Below are 12,222 nucleotides of genomic sequence, written 5' to 3'. Positions count from 1 at the left end.
TATATATATATATATAAACTATATTATCTATGTTATTGCACGCAGAGTAGCATATATTCATATTAATGTCCTCACGAGTCGGTTGTCATGATATTTCACTATATTATAGAGGAAATTTGGCGCCAAAACTATATATAGATACTGTGTAGTTTTTAAATTGCTTGTTTATTAATCTGATGACTGTTCGCGCGAGCTGTATACATTCCACAACGGAACGCCAGTCTGGAATATGAAATATGAACGCTGAATATGAATCTGTTGCAGGGCTGTTTATAATGAGTGTTGCTGTTGACAGGCTGTCTCATCTCTGACTCATTGAGTTCTCATGATGAAACTCGTTCTGGGAGGCGCTTGAACGCCTGAACGCCCTCAAACAAACCCTGAAGAGAAACTTGTGCTGCTGGAAGTCCTTTAGATGAAGGACAGAGTGTGTGTGTGTGTGTGTGTGTGTGTGTGTGTGTGTGTGTGTGTGTGTGTCTAAACCCCTAGAGATGAAACACACTCGTGTGTGTGTGTGCTGAGAAACACACGCTCTTCGCTTCAGACGCGCAGGTGAGTTGTGCTTTTCTTTCCCCATATCGGTTTATTATTATTATTTAGGCTGCACATTTGTAAACGAAACTAGCCAGAATACTAGAAGCTGAACATGCCTTCTCATCTGACATCAGCTGCTTTTATCATGAGCAGATTGTGAATGAGAATGTAAAGTCACATCAAACCTGAGAGACACAAAGCTTGTATTCTGAGATGATGATGATAGAATATAGAGAAGTGTTGTGTGGGAACTTGAAATGGTCCTAAATTCAGTAACAAAGAGGAATAAACGTTAATTATACGGTATACGTGACTGATCAGGGTTGCTCAGCTTCATTATTTTAAGTAGCATAACTGTATTAGCCTCTAGGCTACTTATTTTGGTAACACTTTACAGTAAGATTCATTAGCTACTGTATTAACTAACATGAACTAACATATATGCAGTACATTTGTTACAATATTTATTAATCTTTTGTTAATGTTAGTTATTAAAAATACAGCTGTTCATTGTTTGTTCGTGTTAGTTCTCAGTGCATTTAACTAATGTTAACAAATACAATCTTTGATTTTAATGATGTATGTTGAAATTAATATTAACTAAGATTAATAAATGCTGAAGAAGTATTGTTCATTCATGTTAACTAGTGAACCTTGTTGTAAAGTGTAACCTTTATTTCTGATGTTCCTAACATTCAGGACTGAATCCGTCTAAGATGATCCCTGTGAATGAGTTCAGGAACATCACGTCAGAGCAGAACCCGCAGTTCCGGGTCCTGAAGCCCTGGTGGGACGTCCTGTCCGAGTATCTGGGCATCGCTATGCTCATGATCGGCGTGTTTGGCTGCACGGTTCAGGTACGACATCTTCAGCTCGCAACATGATATCGTGGAAGCTTGATTCTGCCACGGAGTAAAAAATTAAAAAGTAATTGCAACTTTTTTTATCTAGTCAAAATTGCAATATATGAACTTTAAATTTCACAATTCTGACTTTACTTCTTGCAATTAAATTAAAAAGTAATTGTAACTTTTTATCTCACAATTCTGACTTTTTTCTTGCAATTCCGAGTTCTGAAGAAAAAATAATAATTCTGGAAAAAAAGTAAAAATTGCAAGATTTAAATTTCTCAATTCTGACTTTTTTCTTGCAATTCTGTGTTCTGAATTTTTATTTTTATTTTCTCAAAATTGCCAGATATGAACTTTATGGCCTGGTTTCACAGACAGGGTTTAGCTTAAGCCAGGATTAGTCTTTAGATCAACTTTTCTAAACATTGTTTTGGAAAGAAAAAGAAAACATTACTGTTGTGCATCTTGAGACGAAACAATGGCACTGATATATTTTAAGATATGTCAGTGCAAGTTTCTTTCAGTTCAGCTCAATAATGCATTTTAGTCTGGGACAAACTTAAGCCTTGTAAACCGGGCATAAATCTCTCAATTCTGACTTTATTTCTTGCAATAAAAAATAAAAAGGTTCTGACTTGTGAATTGTGAGATTTAGGCCTGGTTTCACAGACAGGGTTTAGATTAAGACAGGATTAGGCCTTTGTTTAATTAGGACATTTAAGTAGCTTTTATAAACGTGGCTTAGAAAAAGTCTGGGACTAGACTTAAGCCTTGTCTGTGAAACTGGGGATGAACTCGCAACTGCGAGTTATAAAGTCTGAATTGTGAGATAAAAAGTTGCAGTTAGTTTTTTTATTACGTAGCTTAAATTAAGTCAACTCACCTTTATTTATATTATTTATATATCGCTTTTTACAATACAGATTGTTTCAAAGCAGCTTTACAGTGATAACAGGAAAATAATGCAACTAAGTTCGTTTATAGAAGAAAATAGCATCATAGTCCAGCTTAAGTGCGTTCATTTTTGTTGTTAAAAACGTATTACTTTAGTGCATTTATCTATACAGATATATCGTCCAGCTCAGTTCAGTTCTCATATAATGGTGTCAATGCAGGCGGATCATTAATATTGTTGAATATTCCCAAATAAGCAAGCCGAAAGCCATAGTTCGACAGAAAGCAGAAGCAAGCTTTCATGTGATATAGTTGTTACGTCAGATTTACTAAGAATTCAGATATGATGATTCAAAATCTCTGTGTGCTCCTGCTATTATTCACCATCTGAAAAGAAAGTTCACATCAAAATGAAAATTTGTCATCATTTACTCACCTTTATGTCACTTTCTCCCTTGCCTTAAACACAACAGGAACTGTTTTGAAGAATCTTTGAGCTTCTTTTTTCTTTCATTGATAGTGGACTGATTTTTACTGCGCCTCCAAAACAAACACCATCATGGTATCATAAAAGTATAGTAGCATTCGTCCATGTGACTCATGCACTTTATTCAGAAGTCATGTGATGCTTTGTGTGAGGAACAACTTACATTTTTCACTTATTTTCCTCCACCACAGCTTTCAAATCGATTACATTCATTTGGGGTGAACTATTCCTTTGAAAAGTAAATTTTTTTTGGGATGTTTATGTTCTTCAGTGGTGTTGGACACTCAACATGTTCCCGGTTCTACATGTAAACACAATATTTTGGATTGTAAATGGGGTAATGAGTCGTTAGCGCTGATAAGATTTGCTCTACAAAAGTGGTGGAACTTCATTATTATATTTAGTTTTCTGCATTTGGGAAGCTGCATTTAAAACCCACAAACAATCAGAGGTTGTGTGAATGTGCACGAAGCTTCTGATCAGGAGTGTGTGCAGTAAAGAGAAGATTAGACAAGAGCGTTAGCTGATTAGATAAAATCCTGTGAGGTGTGTTTACCATCAGGCTCCTGATCTTTCCATTGTTCTTCTAATTTGCCACCAACTGTGTTCCTCTGGTGCTGTTCGAGTGTCGGTCAAAAAGGACTGAAATTTTTTGTTGGCAGTTAAATAAATGTGTTATATTTTAGTTTGATAATGTTTTTTTTATTTAATATTTTGTATTTTGGGGGATTTTTTTATACTGAATGATATTTACGCTGTATTTATAATCCATTTATTCACTTTTTGAGCATAGACCTGAAAAGTAAATTTCCAGCTTAAACTGGTAAATCCTGAATGCTTTAGAGCGACAGGCTGAAGTTTGATCTCTTTTCAAGGACGACACTCGGCAGATTATTGCTGAAGTGGAAAAAGTAAAAAAAAAAAGTTAACTTAAAAAAGTAACAGAATTTTACGTGTAATGTTATGAAAAATTGACAAAAATACTATTTTCGATTTTTATATGAAATATGTCATTTCAAAATCACGTTTTACTCTAAAACAAGTTGTTTTCCAAATTTGAGCTTGATACCTCAAACAAGTAATAAAAACTCAGTGAGAATTTTAGCGCAATTTTCTGAAGTCATGGGATCACAACACTAAGAGATAGTAAATCTTTTCCTGGATTTTTTTTGTGCGTTCCCGAGATTAGACCTTCCTTAACATAATGCCGAAAACCCGAAGTCTCTAGGTGGTCTGGTTGAGGAGTAGATAGAAGTGCAAGATTGGTGCGCACAGACAGAACAGAAATCATGAGTTAACAATCGCAATTTTGTCCGGTGGAAAATTGCGCTAAAAATGAGCTTTCAGTGAGAGTGTGTTCGGCCGCAGTACCAAACGCTTCCACTAGAGGAAATTTGTCTCCCATTCATTTCCAATGCGCTCATTTCTGACCGCGAGCAGCACAAGTGTGACTATTTTTTACAGGACCATTTAACCTTTTCGAATCCTGTCCATGATTTATTTATTTTTTCATACAGCAAGTGCCAAAACCTTTACCAAGTTTCGTACCATTCCAATGAAGTAAAAAATAAAAAGTAAAAATAAACTTAAAATTTTAAGGTCAAAAATGACCGAAGAGCACCAGAGGGTTAAACGTTCATGATTTGAGTGTTTCATGTATCGTCATCATTGATGCTTAGACAATCTTCATCTCTCCTCAGCTGACGCAAGACAAGATATCTTGCCTGCCGAACCGACTCACGGGTCTCTCTCACGGAGACAGGGATTGCAGTCACATACGGCAGCACAAGGAGAACGAGAGCCTGTGGGAATTCGCCATCACCAAACATATCAGTCCAAACATCGTGGAGGTGTTCGGGAGGAAGAACGGCCTCGACATCCACCAGTACGAGTTCGTCAACCACTTCTGCTATGAACGTGCCGTGCACTGGTACGGCAAATACTTCCCTTACCTTGTCGTCATCCACAGTATGATCTTTATGGTGGCCAGCAGCTTCTGGTTCAAGTTCCCAGGAACATCGTCTAAGATCGAGATGTTTGTAATCATACTGGGGAAATGCTTCGACTCTCCCTGGACCACAAGAGCCATCAGCGAAGTGTCCGAAGAAAGGCGAGAAGAGAGAATGGTCGTATGGAGAAAGAACACAATGACCAAATCAGACACGGGAAACGACGACGACATGGTGTCTCTAATCCGATCTTCCGTGAAGGATCAGAAATCGGCAGAAACGGCCGCGTCACTCTTGGATAAAAAAGAGGGCGAGCAAGCAAAGGCCTTGTTCGAAAGAGTCAAGAAGTTTCGGACACATGTTGAAGAAGCAGATCTTCTTTACCTCATGTACGTTCTCCAAACGGTGCTCAAAGTCTTTAAATTTGCTTTAATCACTATTTATAGTATCGTTTTGGTCCCGAACATCCAGATTGTGGTGATGTGTTCGGTGCCTCCAGATCTGACCGGGTTTGAGGCGTTCTGCTGCAACTACAACAAAGCACATCTGTTTTCCAAATTAGCATATTGCTACATAAGCTTAGTCGGGGTTTATGGACTGCTGTGCATTTATTCACTTTACTGGCTGTTTCATCGACCACTCAAAGAGTATTCCTTTGAGGCGGTCCGCTTGGAGACGGGAATTAACGACATCCCGGATGTGAAGAATGATTTTGCGTTTCTCCTGCACCTTAGTGACCAGTACGATGCCTTATACTCCAAACGCTTTGCCGTCTTCCTCTCTGAGGTGAGCGAATGCCGTTTAAGGCAGATGAACCTCAACAACGAGTGGACGGTTGGTAAACTCCGCGCTCGTCTGTCGCGCAACGCGAGCGAGAGGTTGGAGCTACACTTGTTCATGCTTCCAGGTCTACCGGACACCGTCTTCGAGGTTACGGAAGTAGAGTCGCTCAAACTGGACATGATAAGCAACGTCATGGTGCCTGGAAGCGTAACGCAGCTCGCGGCCTTACAGGAGATCTCGTTGATCAACAGTCCGGCTAAGCTTCAGCTAGCGGCGCTTAATCACCTGCGCGAGAACCTAAAGGTTCTGCGTCTGACCTTTGAAGGCCCGGATCAAGTTCCCCCGTGGATGTACACCTTACAAAACCTGGAAGAACTTCACTTAAGCGGCCCTTTAAGCAACGAACTCTCTCGTAGTCCTTCCCTCGACACTTTACGTGAGCTCAAAAACCTGCGCGTGCTAACGTTACGTAGCAAACTGATCAAGATACCACCTAGTATTGTGGACGTTTCCAATCAGCTTTTGCGATTGTGCGTTCACAATGAAGGCACGAGGCTTCAGGTTTTCAACAGCCTAAAGAAGCTGGTTAGCCTAGCCACTTTGGAGCTAACAGGCTGCTGTCTTGAGCGAATCCCAAGCGCGGTTTTCAGTCTTTCCCATCTCCAAGAGCTGGACCTTAAAGAGAACAGGCTCATCACCGTAGAAGAAATCTTGAGTTTGCAGCACTGCCGACGTTTGACGACCCTCAAACTCTGGCATAACGACATTTCCTACATCCCCGAACACGTTAGCAAACTCCGCGCGCTGGAGACGCTGGACGTCAGCTGGAATAAGATCCACAAGCTTCCACTTCGGTTGTGTTACTGCACTAAACTCAGACATCTGGATCTCTCGCACAACCAGCTGACATCTCTTCCCTTGGAGATCGGCGTCCTGCAGTGTCTCCAGTTCTTCTCGGTGGCCTTCAACTCTCTGGAGAGTCTCCCCGAAGAGCTCTTCTCCTGCAAGAGGCTGAAGGTCCTAGCGTTGGGAAATAACAGCATTTCCACCTTGTCCCCACGGATTGGGAATCTGGCTCAGCTGGTTCGGCTCGAGCTGAAGGGAAACAGGCTCGAGTCTTTGCCTGTCGAAATCGCCGACTGTCTCCTACTAAAACTGGCTGCTCTGATAGTGGAAGATAGTCTGATGGACCTGCTGCCTTCGGACGTGAAGGACAGATTGAAGCACAGATAATCACAACACTGGCTCACATTCTTAGTTTTAATGGGAGTATGCTTTGAATAAATCATACACTGTGAACCCGGAGTGAAATTGGCCAAATGAAATGAGTTAGTTTTGCTCGAAAATGACTGAAAGTTCTTTGTACTTGATAGAAAAAAACTGAACTCAACGGGCCAGTTTCACAGACAGGGCTTAGACTAAGCAAGGACCTTAGTTCAATTAGGTCATTTAAAGGTGGGGTTAGGTATATTTAAAAAATGCTGTTGGACATTGTTGATATTTGAAATCAATCAATCAAACTCTTCATTGCTCCGCCTCCAAAACTCACACTCCAATACTAACCGCCCCCGAACCCCGATCTCCTGCAAGCGAGTTGATGACGCTAATCACTGCATTCACTAGCAGTCGTCAGTGCGACTCTCGCTAGCTGGCCTCCGTTACGCACGCAATCCAAGAGAGGCTGTTAATCATAGCAGAAGCGCAACAATAAAATAATGCTTCACAAAAATTAAAGCGCACGAATGAAGCACAAAAAAAATTACATAAAGTACACAATAGTAATTACAAACAAGAGTTGGTTGTTAGTAGCCAACAGCACTAGCTCCAGACACACAATGACACTCAAAAACCCAGTGTTACTCACGTGTGAACCCGAATCAAAGCAACATCCGCGTCTGTTTTCAGGCTTTGGAAGCTTTTCTAATATTAATGCGGGTCCTAAAGCTCATTTTCCAGTTATTTCCTCTGAGCTTTTCTCTTTTGTATCGTGTCTCATCTCAAATCTCTCTCTTGCTCGTTCTCTCTCCTCCACCGACATACACTAATGCTGATTGGCTACACACGTTTGTTGTTCTTTGTTCGTGTGTCAGTCTGAACTTCCAAACATCGTTTTTCAAACATTGCTTACCCCGTCCCCACCTTTAAGTAGCTTTTATTAACGTGCCTTAGAAAAAAAGAAACATTACTGGTGTGCATTTTGAGTTGGCACTGATGTATTTTAAGATATGCTTTCAGTTAAAACAGCTCAAACATGCATTTTAGTCTGGGACTAGCTTAAGCCTTGTCTGTGAAACCGGGGGAATAACTGATTGTATTACGCTGAACTTAAACTGAATGAGTTTTTAGTTCCCAGCATGGATTGCGTCAGACTGAATAAGGAGAATAAATGTTGAAATAAAGTGTTATTTTGTGTGTTTTGCATTTATGTAATGCGAGTGTTTAAGCAAGTGTTAGTGTTTAATCCTCTGTTATGTTGGGACTTGTTGGGTTTGTGTTGTGTTGCAGTTTTGAAGGTTGTGTTAAACAGGAGAGTGAGGTTATTGCCGTTTTTTAAGACATGTTTTGTACCTGCAAATATATTGTGATAATCTATTTGCTAGTTATATTAGCACATGAAACTGTGTTTAGCTAACAGCTAGCTGTAAAAAGAGTTCAAATGTTAACAAAATTTAATTTAGCGTCTAGTTTGAGTTAGGTCAGTCAACATTTTATTAAATTGCAATTAACATGTATGTGTTGTACAAAATCTCACATGTTAAGCACTGCTAACTTAATTTTGAAGTTTGTTAACTTAATTTTGATTGCCTCAAATTTGTGGAGTCCTCACAATTTATTAGGGTTTACAGTGTAGCTGATATATCTGATGACTTTGATGATATGAGCAATGATCAAAACTCAATGAAATTCACCGTTTACAGCAATTAAGTTAGTTTTTGTGAGTTATACAAGCACAATTCTAACTACACACATAAGGTGGGTCCCGTGACAGTCATTGTGTTTATGGCGTGAAGCAATGAACTTTCACCCGACAGACTCGACAGACTAGATCACGTCTGAAATCACAGACTCTCTCGAGCTGGCACTTATTTTAAATAAGTAGTTGTGACAGCTAAAAAGTAGATTCTATATAGTATGAATGTGTGTAGTATGAATGAAATTCGGACGTACCGTTTTTGTCATGTTGTCATTATCATGTGACCTTCCAGCGTCAGTTGCGTCGCTTCACTGCCATTCATAAATCCTCTCCCGTTGCCTCATGGGATAGTAAAGTGTCCATCATATGCAAACTTCAGAATCTCGCCAGAAGAAGCAGGTCTTCCAGGTACTTTTTGCCTACTACTGTACGAGTACTGTGAATTCGGATATATTCCCATACTGTGTTGTCTGATACTGTTTTTCACTTTATATATATAGGGAGATTTGCAGACACAGATTTAGACAGCAGCCCAGTCCTGTTCCTGGAGAGTTCAGATTTCCAGCACACCTGTCTGTAATTAATTATCAAGTGTTTATGAATATTCTAATTAGCTGGCTGATTAGAGTTGGAGCTGAACTTTGCAGGAAAGTAGATCTCCAGAATCGACAGTCTCTTAAAATGAAAATCTATCAAAAATGATTAGTGTGTTCATGTGCAGACACAGTGTTAAAATAATAGAACACAGCAGTTTGAGTTTGGAAGTAAATATGCCATTTATTTTCCCATAGGGGAATTTATTCTTAAAGTCCCCCTGTTGTTAAAATCAAGCTTTTAATGTTGTTTATATGTCTATAGATGTTATAAGACAAACCACATGCAAATTGATAAGTCAACACCATTGCTGAGTCACAAACTACCTTGTAACCAATCAGATCAACGTGTGATCGCCAACCAGTGGATCTCTGAGCTGAGTGAGTGAGTGGAGGCGGGGCTCATTTGCATAGTCGTAGAACCGCATACTAAATGAGGCAAGGGTGTCGAGTTACATTCAAGATATTTTAGGGCATGAAGAATTTAGATACAATTATTGACTACAGGGGGACTTTAAATGTGTATGTATATGACTATTTTTCAATAAACATAAAAAAAAATTCTAAACGAAATCAATCGTTTTTGTCCAATTTTCAACTACTTTTTAGCTTCAAATCAAAATTTTATTGTGTCAAAATATTACAAATAATGTAATAAACCTCATAGCTGTTTGGTTTGCTTTGTTTTTTAATCCCTATATGGAAAAAATACTTCCGGAACCAACACCACTGAAAAAGTAGATGGGAACTGTTGCACTCATGCTAACATTGGCACTATGAGAAATATGGTCCGCTGGCCATAAGAGCAGATGAGATGTAGATGAGATTAGCGCTAGTGGGTTTCTCCTGATGTTTTGAGCAGCTGTGGGCTCTTTCCCACCGAGGGAACGACGAACACACTCGAGGTCACTGATCTACAGCTGCTACAGTGGAGAATCCTCATGCTGACACACACATGAGCCCAGTGCTGTGTGTATCTTTAGCCTCAATTGTTCCTGTATTTCTAGTTTTTGTTTTTTCAATAGTATTTAATCTCAAGATAATCTATTGTAAATTCACTCAGGTGTTTAAACGTTAACACATGAACAGATCTGATTAGAAATGAATGCAGCTTTTCTTTATAACAACACACACACACACACACACACACAGAAATGTAATTCTTAACAATGAAACTTTTATGTTGTTTCCCAATGGTAGGTGTGGCTGAGCAAGTGGAAATTTCCACAGGGGTATATGTGTGTGTGTGTGTGTGTGTGTGTAATACCTGGACAAAGCTGCTAACATTCCTTTTCATATCTTTCACTTCAGCCAACCTGAGCTGTAAATGTCATGTGACTTCTGACTCTTGAGCACAGGAAATGATGTCATGACATCACAAGAGTCCCAAACCCTTCACTATAGTGACTATCCTGAGCTCTGATGTCAAGGTCAGCTCATTCAAGAGCCTCCAAAGCAATATCATGACATAGTTGTACATCAAAGTTACTTGCACAAAACTGAATTGTCAGAATATGCAAATTGCAAAATGCAATAAGCCAATCGGCAGACGCTTCAGTGGCTCCCTCTACTGGCAGATTACTTGTAATCATTTTGTTTGGGTGTGAACTTAAAGAAATATCCTCATGTCTTTGGAGGAATGGAGAGAATCAAAAGAAGTCTCTATACTCTTTTACATGTTTTCAGACTGTGGATCATTTAGTCTTTTCTTTGATAGCCTACAGATTTATTCGATGAGCATATTCTGCAACATTCATAAAATCAGCAAAACAATTTCACTACTGAAAGACTGCATTACTTTTCTTGGTAGCAAAATGGTGGATGTCTGGACCGCCGTATCTGCTGAAGATTGTCTGAAATACGGTGTGATGTAGATTAGGCATGTGCCGGTATCAACTTTTCATGCTGCGATTAATTGATTGAGTTTTTACCACGGTATACGGTATTATCACGATATTTTAATTGCTCAAGAGAAATGAATGGATTGGTGGGGGGGATGTAGAAAAAAAACTACTAATAGTTTTTTAATAAAAACATTACAATAGTGATTGTCAAAACATTTGGTAACTAAATAGAATTTTACACAATTTTCACGCTTTCAATTCTTGGGATTTGATTTCAATCTTGATTCAGTATTGACTTTTTGGATAAATATTAGGTAGGCTACAGTAGATAGACGTTAATTTTTCTCAAGAAAAAATATATCTCACATAATGCTTTAAACATACAGAGAGCCCTGTCAGCTGGTATTATTAAAGGTTAAAAATTAACTAATTAAATTAAATATAATTTGGTTTTCATTGTAATAACAATTATGACACAAGTAAAAATATAATACAAATGTAATATAGTGCACATATTGTGCAAAATACTCCTCTCTATAGCTATTTTTGTCTAGTCAACTAACGTGTTGGTCATTAAATGGCTTTCCTGAGGTAAATGTAACGTTCTGTGACATAATTGTTCACCTGCAGTTTTATTAACCTCTTTCCGTGGTTGAAAAACACTGAATGATCGATATTATGTATGAGGCAGGGGCGGAGTGGCAATCGGGAGAGTCGGGACTTTTCCCGGTGGGCCGGTAGTGTTTTGAGGCCGCGGAGGGCCGGTCTGATAATAGTTATACATTGCGAGTTATTTTAGCAACACCCGTCTGGCGGCCTGATGTACGGCCGCTTCTCGCTGGTCAAACTGTGCAGCCTCTCTGCTCAACACAGTATATAAAAGTGCTCAACCCGTTCGGCAGGTCCAACCATGTCTATAGGATTTTCAAAAACATAGGGGGATCAGTGAGCGGCCCCTCCCAAAATCGGGTCGGCCTTTGATGTAAAAAGCCGCCGAACACCTCTTTTTCCTCGTCACGTCTTGGAAGTCTAACGTCCGTAAGAGTGAGTTAAATGATGGAAAGGCAAAAAAGAAAACTTATCTTGTTATTTCGAGATATTAAGACGTTATTTCAACATAATATCTCGTTATTTCGACATAATAAGTCGTTATTTCGACATAATAAGGGGGCATTCTAATCTGCATTAAGCTAGCCTACATTAAGCGTTCTTAGGCCTAATGGTTTTCTATGGGAGGAAATTGCTTAACGTGTAATTAGGGCCCAAGCCCTGAAAGGGCGAAGAGCCCTATTGTTTCCGGTAGGATTATTTATTAGGGCCCAAGCCCTGAAAGGGCGGAGGCCCTATTGTTTTCGTAAGGATTATTTTTTTTT

General features: G+C 39.3%; 1 protein-coding gene across 1 annotated transcript; it reads left to right on the top strand.

The window, feature by feature from the left end:
* The first annotated feature begins 413 nt into the window (after nucleotides 1-413).
* On the top strand, nucleotides 414-7,902 carry LOC308699264 (volume-regulated anion channel subunit LRRC8E). Its single transcript, XM_081379946.1, has 3 exons — nucleotides 414-552; nucleotides 1,234-1,391; nucleotides 4,467-7,902. Exons 2-3 carry the CDS (start codon nucleotides 1,251-1,253, stop codon nucleotides 6,729-6,731), a joined length of 2,406 nt encoding a protein of 801 aa, XP_081236072.1. The 5' UTR covers nucleotides 414-552; nucleotides 1,234-1,250; the 3' UTR covers nucleotides 6,732-7,902.
* Nucleotides 7,903-12,222: the final 4,320 nt, after the last annotated feature.

Source organism: Scardinius erythrophthalmus (assembly GCF_964197995.2).
Source record: "Scardinius erythrophthalmus genome assembly, chromosome: 12".
Lineage (NCBI taxonomy): Eukaryota > Metazoa > Chordata > Actinopteri > Cypriniformes > Leuciscidae > Scardinius > Scardinius erythrophthalmus.
Note: the sequence above shows the minus strand (reverse complement) of the source record. Positions and strands in the feature narration are given on the sequence as shown.

Excerpts from the sequence above, each read along its gene's own strand:
- LOC308699264 (XM_081379946.1), top strand. The coding sequence starts at position 1,251 with ATGATCCCTGTGAATGAGTTCAGGAACATCACGTCAGAGCAGAACCCG. Across the intron at positions 1,392-4,466 it reads TGTTTGGCTGCACGGTTCAG|CTGACGCAAGACAAGATATC; the intron begins GTACGACATCTT and ends ATCTCTCCTCAG.